The sequence below is a fragment of the Dendropsophus ebraccatus genome, chromosome 8 (genome assembly GCF_027789765.1).
Source record: "Dendropsophus ebraccatus isolate aDenEbr1 chromosome 8, aDenEbr1.pat, whole genome shotgun sequence".
Lineage (NCBI taxonomy): Eukaryota > Metazoa > Chordata > Amphibia > Anura > Hylidae > Dendropsophus > Dendropsophus ebraccatus.
The window spans coordinates 7,052,034-7,079,235 of record NC_091461.1 but is presented as its reverse complement, the minus strand read 5'-3'; the positions used below and the strand labels follow the sequence as shown (position 1 = coordinate 7,079,235).

The 27,202-nt window shown below is 48.4% G+C and overlaps 2 protein-coding genes across 3 annotated transcripts in view; one reads left to right on the top strand and one right to left on the bottom strand.

The window, feature by feature from the left end:
* Nucleotides 1–9,563, bottom strand: part of GFRA1 (GDNF family receptor alpha 1) — a 161,528-nt gene extending 151,965 nt beyond the window's left edge. The window contains exon 1 of the mRNA XM_069979715.1: nucleotides 9,521–9,563. Within this exon, the coding sequence (XP_069835816.1) occupies nucleotides 9,521–9,548 (28 nt within the window). The 5' untranslated portion in view covers nucleotides 9,549–9,563. The remainder of the gene's footprint in view (nucleotides 1–9,520) is intronic.
* Nucleotides 9,564–14,005: 4,442 nt separating this feature from the next.
* Nucleotides 14,006–27,202, top strand: part of CCDC172 (coiled-coil domain containing 172) — a 37,287-nt gene continuing 24,090 nt past the window's right edge. Inside the window, exons 1-6 of one of the 2 annotated variants that reach the window (XM_069978814.1) lie at nucleotides 14,006–14,177; nucleotides 17,389–17,474; nucleotides 17,554–17,670; nucleotides 21,817–21,982; nucleotides 23,264–23,365; nucleotides 23,444–23,573. In XM_069978814.1, coding sequence (XP_069834915.1) covers nucleotides 14,099–14,177; nucleotides 17,389–17,474; nucleotides 17,554–17,670; nucleotides 21,817–21,982; nucleotides 23,264–23,365; nucleotides 23,444–23,573 — 680 coding nt within the window. In that variant the 5' untranslated portion in view covers nucleotides 14,006–14,098. The remainder of the gene's footprint in view (nucleotides 14,178–17,388; nucleotides 17,475–17,553; nucleotides 17,671–21,816; nucleotides 21,983–23,263; nucleotides 23,366–23,443; nucleotides 23,574–27,202) is intronic. The other variant, XM_069978815.1, reaches the window with a different exon arrangement.

The window sequence follows — 27,202 nt, the reverse complement described above, 5'->3', positions numbered from 1 at the left end:
CCTGCCGGTCTCGCTTTTTGCCGCTAACAACAACTGGTTGACAAACCCCACACTGGAAAAGTGCTCAGCAAAGATTTAAAGGGGTTATCCAACGCTACAAAAACATGGCCACTTTTCCCCCTACTGTTGTCTCCTGTTCAGGTGCAGTTTGCAATTAAGCTCCATTTACTTCAATGCAACTGAGTTTCAAAACCCCACCAAAACTGGAGACAACAGTAGGGGGAAAGCGGCCATGTTTTAGTAGCGCTGGATAACCCCTTTAAGGACGAACAACACAGAAGAGAAACAGCAATCAGGTGAACTACCCTGGTGAAGCCAACAGGGCAGCAAGTTATAGGCTCAGCATAAGTACAAGCAAAATATCAAAGAAAGCTGGTGTAGTATAAGGAGAAGGACCGCTAGTGAGTGGCAGCCACAGGCGGAACAGACAGCTGGAGCGCCCAGACTCCGCCCCCTCAGCTCCTGGCCCTCCTATTGGCTTGTAGGACACACCCCCTGTCCAGAGTGGCTGTTTACCTGAAGCATCTAGCAGAACGTTTGACTGGGTGTGGTCACAAGCCAGCTGCAGAGCATTGTTCCTTGCAGAGGATCCCAGGATCTGAGGCTGTCAGGACTGGAGGCTGAGCAAGTAAGGCTGGGTTCACACTTTGTTTGTGCAATCTATTTTTTTTTCATCCGTTTTATGCATTTGTGTGCATACCTTTGGTCCGTTCTTCCATTGACTTCTATTACAAAAGAACCCTTTAAAACTCCTCCCTTTTTTTTGGTCGACCACATTTTTGCGTTCACTAAAAAAAAAAAATGGATGCAAACAAATGCATTGCTTTTTTTTTTCATCCAGTTGAATCCAATATAGTGTGTGGAGGTCGGACGTAGTGACCACTAAAATGTAACTTATATTAAGTCATGTTAAAATCCAAAGTGCTGTGCAGACCGACCGGCGTGTTTTGTGCAGGTGCGCTTAGTCATGGTCTGTTTTTGTACTTACTCTTTACTAGCGATGAGCACATCTGGAGTCCGCCGCCTTAGGGGGTCAGGAAAAACATACAAAGAGCCATAGGTCATAGGCTTTATTTATGTTTTCAGGACTCCCTAGGGCTGCATCTGACTTCTTCAGCCACCAGTAACAAAATGGCAAATGATCAGGCTTGTGCATGCTCCAGCTGCCCTCATCTTTAGTCAGTTTTTTTTGGTATAGAAAACTCTGGCACACAAGATCCCCCCCACCCCCTGAACCCCCAATCTTACCCACCCTCTATGTTCCTAAAATACAGGAAAAATAAAAAAGAGTAAACAAGAAAATGACAATAAATAAGAGTCCTCAAAGCACTTAACCTTTATCCGTGGCCGCAGCCGCCAATTACACTGCTCCCCAAACAATACAGGCAGCTAAAAAGGCAACAAAGTGCAGCCACGTTCGCACCAAATTACTGGCTCCAAAGGTTTCCCGTCATTAAGAGATCATCTAAAAACGCTACGAAGGATTGTGGCCGCTCCCCAGGTCAGGGGCTGACAACAGGCTGGAAACTCTGAAGAAGTTTTACAAAAAGCCAAAAAAAGAAATCCTGGTAAATAAAATTCTCTTCCAAGACATTAGGGCACAGATACCCCATACCGGTTACGGGGGCACAGATACCCCACACCGGTTACGGGGGCACAGATACCCCACACCGGTTACGGGGGCACAGATGCCCCACACCGGTTACGGGGGCACAGATACCCCACAGCGGATACGGGGGCACGGATAACCCACAGCGGATACGGGGGCACGGATACCCCACACCGGTTACGGGGGCACGGATACCCCACACCGGTTACGGGGGCACAGATACCCCACAGCGGATACGGGGGCACAGATAACCCACAGCGGATACGGGGGCACGGATAACCCACAGCGGATACGGGGGCACGGATAACCCACAGCGGATACGGGGGCACGGATACCCCACACCGGATACGGGGGCACAGATAACCCACACCGGATACGGGGGAACGGATAACCCACACCGGATACGGGGGCACAGATAACCCACACCGGATATATTGTTGGCTGCTCTTGTAGTGGACACAATGGTGGCTGGACGCGGCTCTAATGGAATCGCAGCGTCCTGTTACGGAGCACATACACATCTGAGCTCGCGGAGCATAAAACGATCCTTATCTCGGTGAATTAGCTGCTGCCTTAAGATCTACATCAAGATGAGAACTTAGAGCCGGGATTGAAAACAGTTTATTTAGCGGCACGTGCTCGGAAAGCGCGGACAGCGGCCTCGTATGCAGCCGGAGAACATGATAAACTCTGCTCTTTACCTAATACAAGTGAAATGAGAAACTCCGGAGAGGCGGAGGAATCTAATTATCTGCTCCTAGTCATAAACTAATGCACATTGTATCACATGGTATCACATTGTATCCATCCCAGCACTTCACCCTCCGCTCTCTGGGCCCATAAAGCAGATCTGCCAGAAAAGAAATCTCTATTCTATAAATTCTCAGATTACCGGGGAAAAAATCTCATATTTCATCCTGACTCTGCAACCTGATAGGAACATCAAAGCGTACAGTAACACCGTACACGGCGTCCTGGGGTGACATGCTGCTGACACTTGTAGTTCCTTCAGGCTATAAACACAAGGGGGGTTAAAGGGGTTATCCAGCGCTACAAAAACATGGCCACTTTCCTTCAGAGACTGCACCGCTCTTGTCTCTAGTTTGGGTGGTGATGTGTAACTCACCTCCATTGAAGTGAATGGAGCTTAAAGGGGTTATCCAGTGCTACAAAAAGATGGCCACTTTTCCCCCTCTCTTGTCTCCAGATTGGGTGGGGTTTCAAACTCAGTTCCATTGAAGTAAATGGAGCTTAATTGCAAAACGCACCGGAAGTGGAGACAAGCGAGGGGGAAAAGTGGCCATGTTTTTGTAGCCCTGGATAACCCCTTTAACTGCAAACCAGACCTGAACTGGAGACAAGAGTCGTGTTGTCTCTGGAAGAAAGTGGCCATGTTTTTGTATCGCTGGATAACCCCTTTAATAAGGCCAATTATATCCACTTCAAGGCAGTGGGCTGATTTTACAGACAGTCGTTAGATATATCTTGTCTTATACTGCAGAGCGACACTCACTATTCTGCAGGTGGGGTCACTGTGTACATTACATTACTGATCCTGTACTAATCCTGAGTTCCATCCTGTATTAGGGTCCTATTCCACCGGACAAGCAGGACCCGATCAACGACATAAACGTTTACTGGGCCTATTCCACGGCCCGATGATCGTGAAACAAGGGCTGCAGGGACATCGTTAACGGTGTCATTGCAGCCCTTGTTTCATACATTACCTGTCCGGGCCGCAGGTCTTCTTCTCCCGATCCCGCGCCGTAGCATCGGCTTCGGAGCGGGGCTGTCTGAACTGACAGACCGCTCAGCCAATCACTGACAGCGGCGATTCCGGCCAGTGATTGGCTTAGCGGTCTGTCAGTTCAGACAGCCCCGCTCCGAAGCCGATGCTACGGCGCGGGATCGGGAGAAGAAGACCTGCGGCTCGGACAGGTAATGTATGGTTCTGCTGAAATCGTCGGTCGCCGCCGCGCACAGCTATTGAACCGTAGCGATGCGCTGGTGGCGAACAACGATTTTAGGTCTGAACCTAAATGAACAATCAGCCGATGACACGATCATCGGCTGATCGTTCTCTCTATTCCACCGAGCAAAAATCGGCCAAATGGGGCGGATTCGGCCGATTATCGCTCCTGTGGAATAGGCCCCCTATACTCCAGAGCGGCACTCACTATTTGCTGAGCACATGCAGAGATTTTCTGTGCTAAGGTGATAATGTTTCCTAGTAGTGACAGGTCGGTGTAGCGGATAACGTCCCTTGCGTTGGACATCGGTCGGGGAGACGGTGCGGAGGGTAAACGCATGCAAGATCAGGCAGACCTCTCTGATCTCCTCTTTACTACTCCCATCTGTTCCCCTTCGGCCTCCATCTCCCATTTCCTATCTCCGCTCAGTGATTTCATAGACAGAATCAGGAAAGATTCCATGAGGCACGTACGGTAATGCTGGCAGCCGGCTCCCGTGATGATCGCCAGCACCGGGCAGCCGCACTCACATCCCAACATCTGCGCCGCTCCTGTGTTTATGTCCCCAGCAAAAAAAATGTGGTGTTAAATACATGAGGACACAGCAGCGGGGAGGGGGAGCAGGAGATGCTGATCTCTTCCATCTGTTCTGGGGGCTACGAGAACAATGTAAGCAGAGAGGCAGCAGACGCATAATCACTGATCCCTCATAGTCACTGATCCCTCATAGTCACTGATCCTTTATAACTGATCCCTCATAGTCACTGATCCCTCACAGTCACTGATCCTTTATAACTGATCCCTCATAGTCACTAACCCCTTATAGTCACTGATGCCTCATAGTCACTGAGCCTTTATAACTGATCCCTCATAGTCACTGATCCTTTATAACTGATCCCTCATAGTCACTGATCCTTTATAACTGATCCCTCATAGTCACTGATCCTTTATAACTGATCCCTTATAGTCACTGATCCCTCATAGTCACTGATCCTTTATAACTGATCCCTCATAATCACTGATCCTTTATAACTGATCCCTCATAGTCACTGATCCTTTATAACTGATCCCTCATAATCACTGATCCCTCATAGTCACTGATGCCTCATAGTCACTGATCCTTTATAACTGATCCCTCATAATCACTGATCCTTTATAACTGATCCCTCATAGTCACTGATCCCTCATAATCACTGATGCCTCATAGTCACTGATCCCTCAGTCACTGATCCCTCATAGTGACTGATCCCTCATAGTCACTGATGCCTCATAGTCACTGATGCCTCATAGTCACTGATCCTTTATAACTGATCCCTCATAATCACTGATCCTTTATAACTGATCCCTCATAGTCACTGACCCCTCATAATCATTAATCCTTTATAACTGATCCCTCATAATCACTGATCCCTCATAATCACTGATCTCTCATAATCACTCATCTCTCATAGTCACTGATCTCTTATAATCACTGATCCTTTATAATAACTGATCCCTCATAATTACTGATCTTTTATAATAACTGATCCCTCATATTCACTGATCCTTTATAATAACTGATCCCTCATAGTCACTGATCCCTCATAATCACTGATCCCCCATAATAACTGATCTCTCATAATCACTGATCATTTATAACTGATCCTTTATATTTATTGATCCGTCATAATTCCATATCATTTATAATAACTAATCCCTCACAATCACTGATCCTTCAAAATTACAGATCCTTTCTAATCACTGATCCTTCATAACCATTGATCCATTTGTAATCACCGATGCTTATGCTGATCACATGATGAAGCCTGGTAATAGTGATCTCATGATGAGGCCTGGTAATACTGATCACATAAAGAAGCCTGGTAATGCTGGTCTCATGATAAAGCCTGGTAATACTCATTACATGATGAAGCCTGGTAATACTGATCACATAAAGAAGCCTGGTAATGCTGGTCTCATGATAAAGCCTGGTAATACTCATTACATGATGAAGCCTGGTAATACTGATCACATAAAGAAGCCTGGTAATGCTGGTCTCATGATAAAGCCTGGTAATACTGATCACATGATGAAGCCTGGTAATGCTGATCGCGTGATGAAGCCTGGTAATGCTGATCACATGATAAAGCCTGGTAATACTGATCACATGATGAAGCCTGGTAATGCTGGTCACATGATAAAGCCTGGTAATGCTGATCGCGTGATGAAGCCTGGTAATGCTGATCGCATGATGAAGCCTGGTAATGCTGATCACATGATAAAGCCTGGTAATACTGATCCCATGATGAAGCCTGGTAATGCTGATCACATGATGAAGCCTGGTAATACTGATCACATGATGAAGCCTGGTAATACTGATCACATGATGAAGCCTGGTAATGCTGGTCACATGATGAAGCCTAATAATGCTGGTCACATGATGAAGCCTGGTAATGTTAATCACATGATGAAGCCTGGTAATGTTGATCACATGATGAAGCCTGGTAATGGTGATCACATGATGAAGCTTTGCATTCAGAACATGAAAGAAATCAGTTGAGAACTTGTTGGTTCCACCATCTGATCCCTGATTTGGTTCTGTGACGCCTCCTATGGGCCCCTGTGCCTGTAATGGACATGCTCTCCTGTCAGGTTCCCATGGCACACGGGGTCCTTATCCCTTAGGGCTCCTATTACAGCCGTGACCTTTCCACTCAGAACGTTGATTACACTTTCACCTCGACAATAAAAACTTGGTCCCGCGAGTGGAATTTATAAAGTATGAGGCGATTTCATGGGCAGTTACAGCCCACAAATCCCATCTAAGACTTCACTCCGAGAGGCCGTGAATCTAAAATAAATAGGTCTGCGCTTAATGTAGAAGTCAATAGTATATTACTGAGCCATAAATCACAGGCAAAATGAATGAGCGCCTAAATCACATTCCGTCAAACATGTCAATAGAGACAATTAGGAATTCTATGTGGAAGATGTGGAGCAGTGATTTACTGCGGCCCGTCCCTAATGTCTAACCATGGTCAGAAGAGGATCACCGCTTCCTCTATCTATCACATGACCAGGTAAGCTCTCGCTATGGCGACTAAACATTGCCATCTCCTCTGCCAATTCATGCGAAATTACATTTTATGTCTTTGACCCCTTGAGATTGAGAACACTGTTTTTTTCTCTTTTGGCCTCATGCAACTTTTACATTTACACAGCTGTTTCGGGCTGACTTTGATTTTTATTGCTCAAAAAATATTAAATAGTAAAAAATATTCACATATTTAGTATTCCGGATCTTAAAGAAATGTTTCAACTTATTTTTTTTTTTAAAAGAATTGACTTATATTTGCTATAAATTTACTTAAAGGGGTTGTCTGGGGAGCAGAAGACAGCTGACACCCACCGACACTCACTTTCTTAGATCTCACATCTTGGAAGTAAGCCTTTGGAGACGTGGGGTGGGCTAATACGCAATCATCGTGCGTGGGCAAAACTACGCCTGTACATGATATCAAATAGCTGCACAGGATCTCCGATACTGCAGACATTGCGTGGGGGCGTGTTTAGTCCGCACATGATGATCGAGACTAAGCCCCGCCCCTCTCCCCACGTCTCAGAAGGGAGGGGGAGAAAAAAGTTTCAGCACCGGTGAGCAGGAGGCTTTGGCTATCTTCTGCTCACCAGACAACCAGACTTTTAGCAAAAATAAGTCACTTTTTTAATAAATAAGTTGGAACATTTTTTCGAGATCCAGAATACCGAATATGTGGAGTAGCCATGTTTTTCAAAGCCTGACAACCCCTGCCTACCTTTAAGAATTCTATAAAGAATACTAGTGATTTTTAAAGGAGTGGTTTAGCAACTAAATAGTTTTCTTTCAAATAAACTGGTGCCAGAGATTTGTAATTTACTTCTAATAAAAAATCTCCAGTACTTATCAGCTGCTGTATGTCCAACAGGAAGTGGTGCACTCTCTCTAGTCTGACACAGTGCTCTCTGCTGCCACCTCTGTCCATGTCAGGAACTGTCCAGAGCAGCAGCAAATCCCCATAGAAAACCTCTGCTGTTCTGGACAGTTCCTGACATGGACAGAGGTGGCAGCAAAGAGCCCTGTATCAGACTGGAGAGAATACACCACTTCCTACAGGACATACAGCAGCTGATAAGTACTGGAAGACTGGGGAAGTAATTTACAAATCTGTATAACTTTCTGACACCAGATGGTTTAAAAGAAAAGAAAGTTTGTCTTTAACAATGTTTTTGTCCCATTTGCTGCCATTCATGGTAAGATGCTTGCAGCCATTCATATACATTTTATGTGTTTAGCGCCAAAAAAATCACCATAAGGGTACAAACCAACTTGCCGGATCCGCAGCGACTTTGTCACTGTGAATTCGCAGCCCCGCCGCACTAATTGGCTGAGCGGAAGTTGAAGACACCGGGAGCCCCGAAGCAAGCAGGAGCGGGGACCCGATGATGTATAGTCTCCAGTGGCCGGGGGGTTAATGGGGCGGGCTGCAGACAAACTCGCAGCAGAGATGTACATCCCTGCTGTGAGTTTGTCTGCCATTGAGTAAACTGGGCCGGGATCCGCAGCGAGTCTCGCTGCGTATTCAAAGTGAGAAACTCGCTGCGGATCCGGCAAGTGGGTTTGTACCCTTAGGGTAGCTTCACACACACCGTATAGCAGCGAATTTTCTGCTGCGGATCCGCAGCAGATTTGATGTAAATAACTGAACACAGCATTAAATCTCCACCATCAAATCGGCTGCAGATCTGCTGCGCATCGGTCGTGTGTGTTAGCGCCCTTAAGAGTACACTATGTAACCTCCACCCCTAAAACTTTTTTTTTTTTTTAGAAATCTGTAATATGTATGTGACATCTCTATGCATTATGATACAGCGCGTCCACCTACGTTCCGCCCTGACAGGCACTTACGCTGGACGCCTCTGTTGGGCCTCGGGGTGACAGTGAGGAAACCATCAGTCACAGCGCTCACAATATTCGCTCTGATGGTAAGGCAGTAGTAGTAGTAAAGAAATAAATGGTTGTGATCAGAGTGCCGGAGGGTGGCTGTCAATCACAGGCGTCCCCCCGGGGGTGATGGCGTGGGCACAATTACCATCACATACATGTAGGTTGGAATGATGATCCTGCGGAGGGCGGCTGCTCAGTAATTCAGGAAATAGGGCTGCTTGCTTTCAATGAGTAAAAACTCTAATCCTGTGTACTCAGGGTATGAAATATGTCCTGACCTGGCTCTGTTTACACTGCTGGGAGCTGTTACAATGTGTCAGTGCAGGTAAGGCCTGTCAGGTGGAGATCTAGGATGTAGATTGATATGGGCTCTGTGGATGACACACTATTATTGGGGTACTGTGGTTGTCACTGTTATGGGGGATGTTTAGATAACACTGTTATGGGGGATGTGTAGATGAGACTATTATGGGAGATGTGTAGATGACACTGTTATGGGGGATGTGTAGATGACACTGTTATGGGGATGTGTAGATAACACTGTTATGGGGAATGTGTAGGTGACACTGTTATGGGGGATGTGTAGATGACACTGTTATGGGGATGTGTAGATAACACTTATGGGGAATGTGTAGGTGACACTGTTATGGGGGATGTGTAGATGACACTTATGGAGGATCTGTAGGTGACACTGCTATGGGGGATGTGTAGATGACACTGTTATGGGGGATGTGTAGGTGACACTGTTATGGGGGATCTGTAGATGACACTGTTATGGGGGATCTGTAGATGACACTGTTATGGGGGATGTGTAGATGACATTGTTATGGGGGATCTGTAGATGACACTGTTATGGGGGATCTGTAGATGACACTGTTATGGGGTATCTGTAGGTGACACTGTTATGGGGTATGTGTAGATTACACTGTTATACACATATATAAATACATATGTGATATGTACAAGATACTAACTTACTGCAGTGTAATATATAGAAGAAATTCATGAGGGTGCAACAGAGGTAACTGCCATACAAAGTAATGGACCAGCAAGTACTGCAGGGACCGTATCATCCGGGGACTATCACCTGGGGACTCTATCACCCGGGCCCTCTATTATCCAGGGGCTCAATAATTCGGGGACTCACAGGTGACGTCTTCTCTGATCGCAGTAGTTCTTCTTCCCTTCTCTGGTACACAGCATTATGGCGCGGTCTCCTGATGTGTAGATTTTTCTGCGGAGACATCTTGGCCCCTCACTTCCTTACTGATCGGCACATTGTAGAGCAACACCAATGGCTTCACACCCCAGACCAGTAAACGGATTTATACCCCAGGATTTCATCTTAACTCCCTTCTTCTCCCACCTGCTGCCCTCCCAGCTTTCTTCCCAGTGGTGTCCGAGTACCTGAAACCCCCTCTTTGCACTCTTACAGTATAGGCGTCCTCTATGCCCCTATATAGTAGTTAGGACCCACTGTGTCCATATAGTAGTTATGAATTTCTGTGATCCCAAATAGTAGTTAGGCTCCTCTCTCAGCATCTCCATAGTAGTTGGGTCCCTCTGTGCCTCTATATAGTAAAGGCAGTCTCTGTATTCCCATACAGTAATAGGGCCCCACTTCGCCTCCATGTAGTAACCCCCCCAATATACTAATAAGGCTTCTATGTGCTCCCATACAGTAATTAGGCCCTTCAGCCCCTGTATATATTCTAGGCATCCTGTGCTCCCATACAGTAGTTAGGCCTTTCAGCCCCTGTATATATTCCAGGCATTCTGTGCTCCCATACAGTAGTTAGACCCTACAGCCCCTGTATATATTCCAGTCATTCTGTGCTCCCATACAGTAGTTAGGCCCTTCAGCCCCTGTATATATTCCAGGCGTTCTGTGCTCCCATACAGTAGTTAGGCCCTTCAGCCCCTGTATATATTCCAGGCATTCTGTGCTGTCATACAGTATTACGGCCCTTCAGCCCCTGTATATATTCCAGGTGTTCTGTGCTCCCATACAGTAGTTATGCCTTTCAGCCCCTGTATATATTCCAGGCGTTCTGTGCTCCCATACAGTAGTTATGCCCTTCAGCCCCTGTATATATTCCAGGCATTCTGTGCTCCCATACAGTAGCTAGGCCCTTCAGCCCCTGTATATATTCCAGTTATTCTGTGCTCCTATACAGTAGGTAGGCCCTTCAGCTCCTGTATATATTCCAGTCATTCTGTGCTCCCATACAGTAATTAGGCCCTTCCGCCCCTGTATATATTCCAGGCATTCTGTGCTCCCATACAGTAGTTAGGCCCTTCAGCCCCTGTATATATTCCAGGCATTCTATGCTCCCATACAGTAGTTAGGCCCTTCAGCCCCTGTATATATTTCAGGCGTTCTGTGCTCTCATACAGTAGCTAGGCCCTTCAGCTCCTGTATATATTCCAGTTTTTTTGTGCTCCCATACAGTAGTTAGGCCCTTCAGCCCCTGTATATATTTCAGACATTCTGTGCTCCCATACAGTAGTTAGGCCCTTCAGCCCCTGTATATATTCCAGGCGTTCTGTGCTCCCATACAGTAGTTAGGCCCTTCAGCCCCTGTATATATTCCAGGCATGTTGTGCTCCCATACAGTAGTTAGGCCCTTCAGCCTCTGTATATATTCCAGGCATTCTGTGCTCCCATACAGTAGTTAGGCCCTTCAGCCCCTGTATATATTCCAGGCATTCTGTGCTCCCATACAGTAGTTAGGCCCTTCAGCCCCTGTATATATTCCAGGCATTCTGTGCTCCCATACATTAATTAGGCCCTTCAGCCCCTGTATATATTCCAGGCATTCTGGGCTCCCATACAGTAGTTAGGCCCTTCAGCCCCTGTATATATTCCAGTTATTCTGTGCTCCTATACAGTAGGTAGGCCCTTCAGTTCCTGTATATCTTCCAGGCATTCTGTGCTCCCATACAGTAGTTAGGCCCTTCAGCCCCTGTATATATTCCAGGCATTCTGTGCTCCCATACAGTAGTTAGGCCCTTCAGCCACTGTATATATTCCAGTCATTCTGTGCTCCCATACAGTACTTAGGCCCTTCAGCCCCTGTATATATTCCAGGCATTCTGTGCTCCCATACAGTAGTTAGGCCCTTCAGCCCATGTATATATTCCAGGCGTTCTGTGCTCCCATACAGTAGTTAGGCCTTTCAGCCCCTGTATAAATTTCCAGGCATTCTGTGCTCCCATACAGTAGTTAGGCCCTTCAGCCCCTGTATATATTCCAGTTATTCTGTGCTCCTATACAGTAGGTAGACCCTTCAGCTCCTGTATATATTCCAGGCATTCTGTGCTCCCATACAGTAGTTAGGCCCTTCAGCCCCTGTATATATTCCAGTTATTCTGTGCTCCTATACAGTAGGTAGGCCCTTCAGCTCCTGTATATATTCCAGGCATTCTGTGCTCTCATACAGTAGTTAGGCCCTTCAGCCCCTGTATATATCCCAGGCATTCTGTGCTCCCATACAGTAGTTAGACCCTTCAGCCCCTGTATATATTCCAGGCATTCTGTGCTCCCATACAGTAGTTAGACCCTTCAGCCCCTGTATATATTCCAGGCATTCTGTGCTCCCATACAGTAGTTAGGCCCTTCAGCCCCTGTATATATTCCAGGCGTTCTGTGCTCCCATACAGTAGTTAGGCCCTTCAGCCCCTGTATATATTCCAGGCGTTCTGTGCTCCCATACAGTAGTTAGGCCCTTCAGCCCCTGTATATATTCCAGGCGTTCTGTGCTCCCATACAGTAGTTAGGCCCTTCAGCCCCTGTATATATTTCAGACATTCTGTGCTCCCATACAGTAGTTAGGCCCTTCAGCCCCTGTATATATTCCAGTTTTTTTTGGGCTCCCATACAGTAGTTAGGCCCTTCAGCCCCTGTATATATTCCAGTTTTTTTGTGCTCCCATACAGTAGTTAGGCCCTTCAGCCCCTGTATATATTTCAGACATTCTGTGCTCCCATACAGTATTAGGCCCTTCAGCCCCTGTATATATTCCAGGCGTTCTGTGCTCCCATACAGTAGTTATGCCTTTCAGCCCCTGTATATATTCCAGGCGTTCTGTGCTCCCATACAGTAGTTATGCCCTTCAGCCCCTGTATATATTCCAGGCATTCTGTGCTCCCATACAGTAGCTAGGCCCTTCAGCCCCTGTATATATTCCAGTTATTCTGTGCTCCTATACAGTAGGTAGGCCCTTCAGCTCCTGTATATATTCCAGTCATTCTGTGCTCCCATACAGTAAGTAGGCCCTTCCGGCCCTGTATATATTCCAGGCATTCTGTGCTCCCATACAGTAGTTAGGCCATTCAGCCCCTGTATATATTCCAGGCATTCTATGCTCCCATACAGTAGTTAGGCCTTTCAGCCCCTGTATATATTCCAGGCATTCTATGCTCCCATACAGCAGTTAGGCCCTTCAGCCCCTGTATATATTCCAGTTTTTTTGTGCTCCCATACAGTAGTTAGGCCCTTCAGCCCCTGTATATATTCCAGGCGTTCTGTGCTCCCATACAGTAGTTAGGCCCTTCAGCCCCTGTATATATTCCAGGCATGTTGTGCTCCCATACAGTAGTTAGGCCCTTCAGCCTCTGTATATATTCCAGGCATTCTGTGCTCCCATACAGTAGTTAGGCCCTTCAGCCCCTGTATATATTCCAGGCATTCTGTGCTCCCATACAGTAATTAGGCCCTTCAGCCCCTGTATATATTCCAGTTATTCTGTGCTCCTATACAGTAGGTAGGCCCTTCAGTTCCTGTATATATTCCAGGCATTCTGTGCTCCCATACAGTAGTTAGGCCCTTCAGCCCATGTATATATTCCAGGCATTCTGTGCTCCCATACAGTAGTTAGGCCCTTCAGCCCCTGTATATATTCCAGGCATTCTGTGCTCCCATACAGTAATTAGGCCCTTCAGCCCCTGTATATATTCCAGTTATTCTGTGCTCCTATACAGTAGGTAGGCCCTTCAGTTCCTGTATATATTCCAGGCATTCTGTGCTCCCATACAGTAGTTAGGCCCTTCAGCCCCTGTATATATTCCAGGCATTCTGTGCTCCCATACAGTAATTAGGCCACTAAGTAGCCCATCCCCCCATTTGTAATATCCCCCAGGGCAGGTAACCACCCTCCCCACCACAGTGTGCACTTTACCTCATGTAGACATTTCCCGGAGGGTAATCCCCCTGGTAGTACCTCCCTATGGCTGACACTCTAGCTATGGGACCTCTGAGGGATTTCCCGGTGGTTCAGTCCGACCCTGACTACGGCAGAGCAGCTGGGACCTGTAGTCCTGTTTCATAGTGTGAAGCTTGGTCACTGACTGACCCGCACGTGGCCCGTCTACCGCTCCGTACTGGGCGGGAAAAACTGAGTCTTCGCTGATTGGTTGAGGAACGCATCCAAGCAGAAGGGCGGGAAGAACAGCTCCCACAATCCATTGCGGGCGCCAGTGACGTCATCGAAGAATCGGAGCGGGAGTAGAGCAGGAATTACCATAGAGACCAGTCATCCCCCGCGCATCTCGGCCATGAGTGTGGACTCTCTGTACCAGCAGATCGTGCTCACCGAGCAGCAGGCGCAGGAAAGGCGCAGACTCTTCCATGAGGGTGAATGTTATACATCAGCTCCTCCTCCTGCAGGGTGATAGGGGTATCAGCTCCTCCTCCTACAGGGTGATAGGGGTATCAGCTCCTACAGGGTGATAGGGGTATCAGCTCCTCCTCCTGCAGGGTGATAGGGGTATCAGCTCCTCCTCCTACAGGGTGATAGGGGTATCAGCTCCTACAGGGTGATAGGGGTATCAGCTCCTCCTCCTGCAGGGTGATAGGGGTATCAGCTCCTCCTCCTACAGGGTGATAGGGGTATCAGCTCCTACAGGGTGATAGGGGTATCAGCTCCTCCTCCTGCAGGGTGATAGGGGTATCAGCTCCTCCTCCTACAGGGTGATAGGGGTATCAGCTCCTACAGGGTGATAGGGGTATCAGCGCCTCCTCCTACAGGGTGATAGGGTATCAGCCCCTCCTCCTACAGGGTGATAGGGTATCAGCTCCTCCTCCTGCAGGGTGATAGGGGTATCAGCTCCTCCTCCTGCAGGGTGATAGGTGTATCAGCTCCTCCTACAGGGTGATAGGGTATCAGCTCCTACAGGGTGTTCGGGTATCAGCTCCTCCTCCTGCAGGGTGATAGGGGTATCAGCTCCTCCTCCTGCAGGGTGATTGGGGCATCAGCTCCTCCTCCTACAGGGTGATAGGGGTATCAGCGCCCCCTCCTGCAGGGTGATAGGGGTATCAAGTCCTCCTCCTACAGGGTGATAGGGGTATCAGCTCCTCCTCCTACAGGGTGATAGGGGTATCAGCGCCCCCTCCTGCAGGGTGATAGGGGTATCAAGTCCTCCTCCTACAGGGTGATAGGGGTATCAGCTCCTCCTCCTACAGGGTGATAGGGGTATCAGCTCCTCCTCCTACAGGGTGATAGGGGTATCAGTGCCTCTTCCTGCAGGGTGATAGGGGTATCAGCTCCTCCTCCTACAGGGTGATAGGGGTATCAGCTCCTCCTCCTACAGGGTGATAGGGGTATCAGTGCCTCTTCCTGCAGGGTGATAGGGGTATCAGCTCCTCCTACAGGGTGATAGGGGTATTAGCTCCTCCTCCTACAGGGTGGTAGAAGTTTTAGCTCCTCCTCCTACAGGGTGATAGGGGTATCAGTTCCTCCTCCTACAGGGTGATAGGGGTATCAGCGCCTCCTCCTACAGGGTGATAGGGTATCAGCGCCTCCTCCTACAGGGTGATAGGGTATCAGCTCCTCCTCCTACAGGGTGATAGGGGTATCAGCTCCTCCTTCTACAGGGTGATAGGTGTATCAGCTCCTCCTACAGGGTGATAGGGTATCAGCTCCTACAGGGTGTTCGGGTATCAGCTCCTGCAGGGTGATAGGGGTATCAGCTCCTCCTCCTACGGGGTGATAGGGGTATCAGCTTCTCCTCCTACAGGGTGATAGGGTATCAGCTCCTCCTCCTACAGGGTGATAGGGGTATCAGCTCCTCCTCCTACAGGGTGATAAGGGTATCAGCTCCTCCTACAGGGTGATAGGGGTATCAGCTGCTACAGGGTGATAGGGTATCAGCTCCTCCTCCTGCAGGGTGATAGGGTATCAGCTCCTCCTACAGGGTGATAGGGGTATCAGCTCCTCCTCCTACAGGGTGATAGGGGTATCAGCTCCTCCTACAGGGTGATAGAGGTATCAGCTCCTCCTACAGGGTGATAGAGGTATCAGCTCCTCCTCCTACAGGGTGATAGGGTATCAGCTCCTCCTGCAGTTTGATAGGGGTATCAGCTCCTCCTAAAGTGTGATAGGGGTATCAGCTCCTCCTGCTACAGGGTGATAGGGTATCAGCTCCTCCTACAGGGTGATAGGGGTATCAGCTGCTACAGGGTGATAGGGGTATCAGCTCCTCCTCCTACAGGGTGATAGGGGTATCAGCTCCTCCTCCTACAGGGTGATAGGATATCAGCTCCTCCTCCTACAGGGTGATAGGGGTATCAGCTCCTCCTCCTACAGGGTGATAGGGGTATCAGCTCCTCCTCCTACAGGGTGATAGGGGTATCAGCCCCTCCTCCTACAGGGTGATTGGGGCATCAGCTCCTCCTCCTACAGGGTGATAGGATATCAGCTCCTCCTCCTACAGGGTGATAGGGGTATCAGCTCCTCCTCCTACAGGGTGATAGGGGTATCAGCTCCTCCTCCTACAGGGTGATAGGGGTATCAGCCCCTCCTCCTACAGGGTGATTGGGGCATCAGCTCCTTCTCCTACAGGGTGATAGGGGTATCAGCGCCTCCTGCAGGGTGATAGGGTATTAGCTCCTCCTCCTGCAGGGTGATAGGGTATCAGCTCCTCCTCCTACAGGGTGATAGGGTATCAGCTCCTACAGGGTGATAGTGGTATCAGCTCCTCCTCCTGCAGGGTGATAGGGGTATCAGCTCCTCCTCCTGCAGGGTGATAGGGGTATCCGCTCCTCCTGCAGGGTGATAGGGGTATCAGCTCCTCCTGAAGGGTGATAGGGGTATCAGCTCCTCCTACAGGGTGATAGGGGTATCAGCTCCTCCTCCTACAGGGTGATAGGGTATCAGCTCCTCCTCCTACAGGGTGATAGGGGTATCAGCTCCTCCTGCAGGGTGATAGGGGTATCAGCTCCTCCTCCTGAAGGGTGATAGGGTTATCAGCTCCTCCTGCAGGGTGATAGGGGTATCAGCTCCTCCTCCTACAGGGTGATAGGGGTATCAGCTCCTCCTCCTACAGGGTGATAGAATATCAGCTCCTCCTCCTACAGGGTGATAGGGGTATCAGCTCCTCCTGCAGGGTGATAGGGGTATCAGCTCCTCCTGCAGGGGGATAGGGGTATCAGCTCCTCCTCCTGCAGGGTGATAGGGGTATCAGCTCCTCCTCCTGCAGGGTGATAGGGGTATCAGCTCCTCCTACAGGGTGATAGGGGTATCAGCTCCTCCTCCTACAGGGTGATAGGGGTATCAGCTCCTCCTCCTACAGGGTGATAGGGGTATCAGCTCCTCCTCCTGCAGGGTGATAGGGGTATCAGCTCCTCCTCCTGCAGGGTGATAGGGGTATCAGCTCCTCCTCCTGCAGGGTGATAGGGGTATCATCAGGGCCTCCTGGGTGGGAGTGGTAGAGTGCATGAATATTAATCAGGGTCCAGGCTCCGCCCCTGCTGAGTATGGCTCTATAGGTTGGCTGTATCCGCTCTGTATACAAGGACCAAGCAGCTTGTGTATATAATCACTTTGCTTCCTTTATTCCTTCTACAGTAAAAGCAGAAATAAGCAAATGCCATGAAAAAATGATTGAGGTCAAAGAAAGACTCCATGAAGCCAAAAGAGGCCGGGAGTGTAAGGTGAGGAGAGTCCAGGTACCACAGTGAGCGCAGCTCTGGAGGATAATCCAGGGTGTAATGGAGATCTTCATTCTTACAGGTGACTGCTCTGCTGGAGAAGGGACTACAGAGAGACTTACTGAGGAAGCGTCAGGAGGGTCTGGGGGTCCAGGAGGAGGAGCTTCTCCGAGAGAGTCACAATCTGCGCTCTACACTTGTAGGTAGACTCTGTACGAACTGGATTGTGTGTAGATAGATGGGACGGTAGCGGCAGCCATCACAGTGGGCCCTATTCCACCGCACGATTATCGTTCGCATAATCGTTAACAATCTCAAACGACCGCTATTGTGAAAGACCTGAAAACGTTCACTCATTTCCATGGAACAATAATCGTTACTTATGATCGTAATTGCAATCGTTTTTTCTTCGCTATTGCGTTCGTATCTATTGCGAACGACCGAACGACGTCTTATTCAATGCGAACGTTTTGCGAACGAGCAACGATAAAAATAGGTCCAGGTCTTATTAAGCGATCAGCGATTCGAACAATTTAACGATAATCTGAACGATCATCGTCCGATGGAATAGGGCCCTAAGAGTCCTTCGGTCCTTAAAGGAAAAGTCTGGCATCGTGCAGAGAGGAGGTGGGTGAAGAGAACGACATGCACCTACCTCCCCGGCTCCAGTGCAGGGGTCCTTTGTCCCCCCGCTCCGGTTCCTGGTCCTCCAGCTGCTTCCTAGTCTTAGTGGGGACCCAGGTCGTGTCAGGCCCGCTCAGCCAGTCAGCAGTAGTAGTAGTGGGGTCCCTGCTCAGATCAGGAAGCGGCCGGGGAACCGAAGCGAGGGACAGAGGGCTCTGAAAGCAGTGGTCGGACTGCTATAGTGTAGCTCAGGGATGAGGAACCTTCGGCCTTTGGCTGTCCAGGCATGAAAGCAATTGTAGTTTACAACAGCTGGAGGGCCGAAGGTTCCTCATCTCTGGTGTAGATATATACAGATATAGGGGGAGATTTATCAAACTTGGTGTAAAGTGAAACTGGCTCAGTTGCCCCTAGCAACCAATCAGATTCCACCTTTCATTCCTCACAGACTCTGAAAAATGAAAAGTGGAATCTGATTGGTTGCTAGGGGCAACTGAGACAATTCTACTTTACACCAGTTTGATAAATCTCCCCAATAGTGTGTATATATTGTATCATATATAAATATTTATACTATAATATATATATATATATATATATATATAGCCCAGCCAGACCACTGCTTATAGGGCAGAGTGGTGGTTGGTAACCGAGACAACGAGCTGTCAACAATAGGAGGGAAAAAGCAGCATAGCAGCAGAGGACGTTTGCTATATGATTGTATATTGCAATATATTGTAAATAAATTAATCAAAACTATTAAAGTTGATGTCATACAAATATAACTGTATTAGTTTAGATGGGGGAGTTCAGCAAAAAAAAAAAAAAAACTCTTTCAAATCAACTCGAGCCAGAAATTTGTGATTTACTTCTATTACAAAATATCCAATCTTCGGGTGGGTTCCCACTGCGGAATTCTCGCGGATTTTCAGGCTGATTCCGCTGCAAAATGCTCATGGAATCCGCACGGAATTCCGCCCGTAAAGAATGAACAATGTGAATGTACATTGGCTTAAATGGGCTTTCCGCTTATTTGTTCACACAACGGAATTTCCGCGCTGTAAATTCCGCTTTCCGCCTGAAGAATTGACTTGTCAATTCTTTGGGCGGATTCCGCTAGAGGAATCCTATAGAAGTCAATGGGGCTTTAATTCTGCTTAAAATTCCGCTTGAAATCTGCTCCTATTCTGCCAGAGCTGAATAGGCGAGGAATTTCAAGCAGAAAACTTTCTGCTTCAATTCCTCAAGAATTCCTCCGTGTGAACCCACCCTTCCAGTACTAATCTGTATGTCCTGCAGAAAGCGGAGTATTCTCTACAGTCTGACACATTGCTCTCTGCTGCCACCTCTGTCCGTGTCAGGAACTGTCCAGAGCAGGAGAGGTTTTCTATGGGGATTTGCTGCTGCTCTGGACAGTTCCTGACACGGACAGAGGTGGCAGCAGAGAGCACTGTGTTAGGCTGGAGAGATTACACCACTTCCTGTAGGACATACAGCAGCTGATAAGTACTAGAAGACTAGAGATTTTTTAATAGATGTAAATTACAAATCTTATGGTCACATGGTCATGTTCACACTTGGAGTTTCATTGCAGCACTGAAATGATTCATTGCAGCAAGAAACTGCGGTGTCTGAACACGGCCTTTGCCCCCGTTTTATGGCTATGACGCCCGTTGTGCCCTCTTTCTGATACATGATATTGGTGCACAGTGTATCCTCTCGCCTGTACGTAGTCCCAGCTTCCCTCTGTACGTAGTCCCAGCTTCTCCCTGTACGTAGTCCCAGCTTCCCCCTGTACGTAGTCCCAGCTTCTCCCTGTACGTAGTCCCAGCTTCCCCCTGTACGTAGTCCCAGCTTCCCCCTGTACGTAGTCCCAGCTTCCCCCTGTACGTAGTCCCAGCTTCTCCCTGTACGTAGTCCCAGCTTCTCCCTGTACGTAGTCCCAGCTTCTCCCTGTACGTAGTCCCAGCTTCTCCCTGTACGTAGTCCCAGCTTCCCCCTGTACGTAGTCCCAGCTTCTCCCTGTACGTAGTCCCAGCTTCTCCCTGTACGTAGTTCCAGCTTCCCCCTGTACGTAGTCCCAGCTTCCCCCTGTACGTAGTGCCAGCTTCTCCCTGTACGTAGTCCCAGCTTCTCCCTGTACGTAGTCCCAGCTTCTCCCTGTACGTAGTCCCAGCTTCTCCCTGTACGTAGTCCCAGCTTCTCCCTGTACGTAGTCCCAGCTTCTCCCTGTACGTAGTCCCAGCTTCTCCCTGTACGTAGTCCCAGCTTCTCTCTGTACGTAGTCCCAGCTTCCCCCTGTACGTAGTCCCAGCTTCTCCCTGTACGTAGTCCCAGCTTCTCCCTGTACGTAGTCCCAGCTTCTCCCTGTACATAGTCCCAGCTTCTCCCTGTGCCGTTTACCCACTCTGCGCTGTTATCGCTAATAGACCATAATAGATATAAATCCCATGTTATTACGCATCAGCCGCTGAGGATCGGCAGGGAAGGCTTTGGGCTTAGTGTGTAAAACACAGATTTATTTGCACCTTTCCTGAATAGAACAGACTTGTCTGACTGCAGCTTAGAGGACCCCTGACCTTACCCCAGGCTGGCAGCCATTACCCACAGCGGGAGACGCTTTTAACGCAGCTGTGGGCGATAACCGAGCCGCTGGTTCAAGCCCGGAGCATAAGAAACACCTGCTCCTCCACCCGGCCCCCGAGATACAGCAACAGATAGCAAAATGTCATTTAGGTCGGCTGCACAGCAACATTACGCTTTACTGCTTTCTCTATTATTTTTTACTTGTTTTGTCAGAAAATCCTTTGTTAGCGGCAGACGTATCCCATCAGGACCTCAGGAGTACAGTGAGCTCTGTCTGGCTCTGTTTTATTACTGGACTAGATATCCTCTGCTGTATACACCCTAGTAAAACATGAAGGGCGGCCGGTGATGGATGGGGATCATCCATCTTTAATTCTATCCATCTTTATAGGGCAGCTTGTGGTATAAGAAAAAGAAGGTTTTCAAATCAACTGGTATCAGAAAGTTATATAGAATTGTAATCTATAAAAAAAAAAATCCAGTCTTCCAGTACTTATCATCTGCTGTATGTCCTACAGGAAGTGGTGTATTCTCTCCAGTCTGACACAGTGCTCTCTGCTGCCACCTCTGTCCATGTCAGGAACTGTCCAGAGCAGCAGCAAATCCCCATAGAAAAGCTCTCCCACTACCTTATAAAAAGATTGAACCAGAAAACCTCTCCCACTCTCCAGACTGGAAAGAATGCACCACTTCCTGCATGACATACAGCAGCTTATAAGTAATTTAAAAATCTGTATAACTTTCTGACCCCTTTAATTATTTGCCACGTTAGGATCCGTTCACACCTTGGTCTCAGCAGGTGGCACTATATTGGCAAAACGGTTGACACAATAGCAAAACCTGGTGAACGGGAGGTGCCAGCTGACCAATCTGGTGAAGCAAACTAAATGTAATCACTGGTAAACTAGGTCAGGTCCATCACAGTCTGTGGGAGCACAGTATACATTGGCAGCACAGTTTCCTGCCCTATGGTATACTACACACTGTGCGTTTGTGATGTGAGCCTAATGTTACAAGGTGATTCCTATTGATGTCTATGGAGGTTGTTATTGTCTAATATAAAGGGCGGCTGCCTAAACTCTGCAGGAGTCTGTCCATGTTCTTATAAGTGATCTGTTTTTTTTTTTTCTATTAGCAAAAGATAAAGGAAGAGAAGACCTCGGAGGAGGAGAAATTCTTGAAGGAAATCCAGGACTATAATAATAATTACGGGTTAATGGTGAACAGAAGGCAGCTGCTTAGAGAAGCCGCTGAGGCTGAGAGTCCCGCTCTGGATGAGGAGATCGGGGTGCTCACACATGGTAGGTGACCCTGGTACAAAAATTTCTTCTAAAGCCCCTGTTACACAGGGTGACAGAGACAGCGCTAGCTTTCTCCTCTTTCGCCGCTCGCTGCCGACGCTGTTACACGCGTCAGCAGCGAGCGGGTGAGTGTAGCGGGAAGCTGTAGATCGTCCAGGCAGCCCATAGAGGATAGCAGCATTCTGCTGCCGCTGCTCCTATTCCGCAGGGCCACGGCAGCAGATGGCTGATTTCATAGTCGTTTGTCTCTCAACACGTTGAAAAACAAACGACAGCAGCGATTAGCCGAAATCGTTCATGTTGGCTGATTGTTGCCTTCTATTACACAAGACGATTATCAGTCGCATACGGCCGATATTCGTTTCGTGTAATAGGGCCTTAAGACTCTGTCAGCCGTCAACAATACCAAAAGTGTGTCAGACCTCAGTCGGCACTCTCTTCCAGAAATGGCACCACTCCTGTCCTCAGGTTGGGTGTGGGGTTTGCAGCTTAGTTGTATTAAATAAGTGGTAATACCACACACAACCTGAAGACAGGTGTGGCGCTGTGCTTTTTCTCACATTAGATAAACCCTTCAAAATTTACTCAGAAAATAAATAGATCCAAGAAGAAGTTTAGGCTCCTTCCGCTTAGGTTTGAGTCCCATGGACGAGAGCGTCTCTGCTTATTCCTGGTAGGTTTCTAAAGGTCCCTTAGGGAGTTCTGTGTTATTTAGGGTTCCTCAGTAGGGTTTATGTAGGATTGTTAGTAAGGCGGTACTCTGGATAACAAAATGTTTTCAAATTAGCTGGAAGTTATACAGATTTGTGATTTACTTCTATTTAAAAATCTCCAGTCTTCCAGTACTTATCAGCTGCTGTATGTCCTACAGGAAGTAGTGGATCCTTTCCAGTCTGCCACAGTGCTCTCTGCTGCCACCTCTGTCCATGTCAGGAACTGTCCAGAGCAGCAACAAATCTCGATAGAAAACCTCTCCTGCTCTGGACAGTTCCTGACATGGACAGAGGTGGCAGCAGAGAGCACTGTGTCAGACTGGAGAGAATACACCACTTCCTGCAGGACATACAGCAGATGATAAGTACTGGAAACGAGATTTTGAAATAGGAGTGATGTACAAAGTTTTATTTCTGATACCAGTACTTTTTCTCTGGAGTACCCCTTTAAGATTCTTCAGATGCATTTTCCCTAATAAGTTCTATAGTACCACTGTGCAGGGACACTACGCAAAGCCAGTATACAATTTTGAGAGTCATTTCAGGTAACTTATTGTTTCTGCCATAGACATAGAAGCCCTGAGAGGTGAAAACATCCATCTAAACGCTCTTCTCCTGCAAAGAGACGTCATCCAGAGAGAACTAAGTGAAGTCCAGGAGACTCTGAGAGGTAAAGTGTGGCCTCCTCCTATCACAATCACTGCGCTCAGCCCTGAAGCTCTCCACCGCTCATCCCCGTGATTCACAGCCTTATTACCTCTCACTTATATCTCAGGCCTGGACAAGGAGATCAGTGCGGCCGCCGGGATCACTAAGAACCTGGAAGCTGAGAAACTAACCATCAGTCAGAAGCCCCAGAGCGATGGCGAGTGTCTGAGGTGAGGCTGACCCCGACTAACCCTGATCCACAGCCATGGGTATATAAAGTGTCACTTACATGCCGGGATCATCCTCTCATGTCAGGTTGGTGAAATCCTATTCAGTCATTTCCAGGTTACATCTGGTTCTGGAAGAGGTGACAAATAATACATCTGACATTACAGCTTCCTAGGGGGTATAGTGGGGCGAGCGTCAATGACACCAGGCTAAACACCCAGCTGCAGTGTTTGCTGCACGACAAGAAGTGCAACACAGCTGTACAGTATGAGTACACTCTGAAAGGGGTTATCCAGGACTAGAAAAAAATTCTTGCAAAACAGCTCCACATCTATCCTCAGGTTGTGTGCGGTATTATTCATATCCATTCACTTCAATGGAGGCGAGCTGCCTGAGAACAGGAGTGGGGCTGTTTCTAAAAGAAAAGGGCCATGTTTTCTGAGGCTAGACAACCTCTTCAAGATAGGTATACACACTCATTCACACTTTCAGTGTTTTTTTTTCAGGGCCGCAAAGTCTCCCACTATTTTTTCTCTGTGATCCGTGGAAATTCGTCTTTAATTGCATCCGTAGTTGCATCCATGGTGCCTGTTGTTTTTACTGATGTGTAGCTCCCAACATCAAGACGTGGCAGCACATCCCCACAGATAAGTGCTTAACCCCCCCCCCACCCCACCTCCGAACCTGTAAGTGCATCACCAAGAAGACCCCCGCCCGAGCCTGGCAGTATATCACTAAGAAGACCCTGCGCCCGGACCTGGCAGTGCATCACCGGATTCCCAGGGCACGAGTGACATCTCTCCCGAGAGGCGGGAGAAGGAGGCAAAGGGGAACTATGTTGGCTAAGCTGAGACCTGAGTTTGTCTGGGAGGTGATGCACTGTCAGTTCTGGGTGTGGGGTCTCTTGGTGATGCACTACCAGTTCTGGGTGTGGGGTCTCTTGGTGATGCACTACCAGTTCTGGGTGTGGGGTCTCTTGGTGATGCACTACCAGTTCTGGGTGTGGGGTCTCTTGGTGATGCACTACCAGTTCTGGGTGTGGGGTCTCTTGGTGATGCACTACCAGTTCTGGGTGTGGGGTCTCTTGGTGATGCACTACCAGTTCTGGGTGTGGGGTCTCTTGGTGATGCACTACCAGTTCTGGGTGTGGGGTCTCTTGGTGATGCACTACCAGTTCTGGGTGTGGGGTCTCTTGGTGATGCACTACCAGTTCTGGGTGTGGGGTCTCTTGGTGATGCACTACCAGTTCTGGGTGTGGGGTCTCTTGGTGATGCACTACCAGTTCTGGGTGTGGGGTCTCTTGGTGATGCACTACCAGTTCTGGGTGTGGGGTCTCTTGGTGATGCACTACCAGTTCTGGGTGTGGGGTCTCTTGGTGATGCACTGTCAGTTCTGGGTGTGGGGTCTCTTGGTGATGCACTGCCAGTTCTGGGTGTGGGGTCTCCTTGGTGATGCACTGTCAGTTCTGGGTGTGGGGTCTCTTGGTGATGCACTGCCAGTTCTGGGTGTGGGGTCTTCTTGGTGATGCACTGCCAGTTCTGGGTGTGGGGTCTCTTGGTGAGAGGTTTGGATTGTGGAGCGGATGGCGGCACAAATTGTATGAATAGTATTATTGGATTCAATGGCCCCTAAAATTGTCTGTGGTTGCGATCACAGGCAACTTTACGGTACGTGTAAATAATGAAGACCAGCATAAGAGTACATTGTTCTTAAATTAGGCCCCACCCCCAATTACCCCGCCAAATTCACTAAGAGGCATGCACCTCTTTGGCAGGGTAATTGGGGGTGTGGTAGGCGCAAAAATCTACACCTGCTCCTGAGCATGTGTAGATTTCTGCCATGATTTACGCCTGCGCTTCTGCTAGACTATTAGGGGAGATCTATGAGACCTCCACCCGTGTTGTACAAGCAGGGGTAAAATCATGGTAAATCTATCGCAAGAGGAGGCCACACCTCCTCCCGGCCTGCCACGCCTCTCTGCCCACCCATTAGGTGAGCGGAGGATACGGCAGGCGTATGCCATGGGCGGAGGTTTCATAAATCTCCCTCTCAAAGTCTAATTGAAGCGCAGATTGTAACCAAACAGCGGTCACCCCATAGTCCTTTGCACCTGCACCATGTGTATCGCACAATAAAGGGGCCGTTTTTAAGGAAGTGGTGAGTGCCACCTATTTTCTTCTCTTTGTGCTCCACGATAGATTAGCGTTGGCTAACCAGCCAATACAGTGTTCCCCAGGAATACAACTGTTCCCCGTTATACAACTATAACTCCCATCATGCCCTAACAGCCTAAGGCAGAAGGACCTTTACAACAGCCGGAGAGCCACAGTTTGAGGAACCCTGACCTAATATGATTATGGACACCCCGATTTCGAGAGAAGTATCGAACATGTTGTATTTAAACATGTCTGATCCTAATGTTCTAGGGGAGATAAGCCACCACCAGAGGTTTCTGCCATCGGCTTCCCCCTCCCGGCTAAGCCAAACATGATTGTGTGTGGGGTGGCGTCGGGGAATATAGCTGTCAAACGGACGCTTGGCCAGCAGCTATGTAAAATGTATGGCCGTCTTCAGAAGTATACAAGCTCATCTGATTAAATTGTATTACTACAGTATTGGAAGCTGAAAAGATGGAACTAATAATTGTCCGTGCCCTGAGGCTTTGTTCTGGGTGAGCGTGGCCTTCACTATCCGTGACCATTATGAACAGAGTAAAAATGGCCTCACAAGTGGCTGTGACAGCAGACGCCTTGGTATAGGGGCCCGCTCATCCATTAGCGCTGTCCTGGAATGAATCAAAGCCCTTCCCTATTGATTGGAAGCCGGGCCCTAAAGGCAGCAATGTAATGGGTTTAATTCCTCTGCCGTCTCCTGTGTATTCCCATAGACTGTATAGACTCCTCGTCTGTAATAACCGTAATTGCGTTATACCATCTCGCTCCCTATATCTCCTCTATCAGAGCAAATCGAAGACACAAATGTGCCTCTAAGTGACTTCTCCATTCTTCAATTACCCGGCTTATATACAAAGCAGACGACCGGGAGGTGCAAGATTAAGTGTCAGATATTGAATTAGAAGTTTATAGAAAGCTGCAATTTATATGGAGGCCGGGGAAACAGTCAGCAGGGAGCGGAGTTCTGCTCAGTTTCCTGTCAGATGGGGGGGGGGCTGAGATCAGCTCACAGCTTATAGCTCGATGGAATCTAAACCTTCAGACCTTTGTATCTGTCATCACGGCGATGACTGCCGCTGCTTCACGTCATGTGTCTGACACTTCTTTAATGGATATATTCCGAGACGTATATGGCTCATAAGATGCCTGATTCTGATTTTTAAAGGGGTACTCCGGCCAGGGTCCCTTCTTTGCTAGTGCCCAGGGAGGTGGTGGGTGAAAACAACATCCGCCTACCTCCCCGGCTCCAGTACTGCTGCCCGCATTCCGCCGCTTCAGTCCCCCGGTGAATGGCTGAGCCCAGCCCGATCACATCACATCTCAAGGCCCTATTCCACGGGACGATTATCGGCCGATATCAGCTATTACGGACGATAATCGTCCCGTATAATAGAAGGCAGATGTCGGCGGATTGTTGCAGTCGTTTGTTTTTCAACATGTCAACACGACAGAACCGT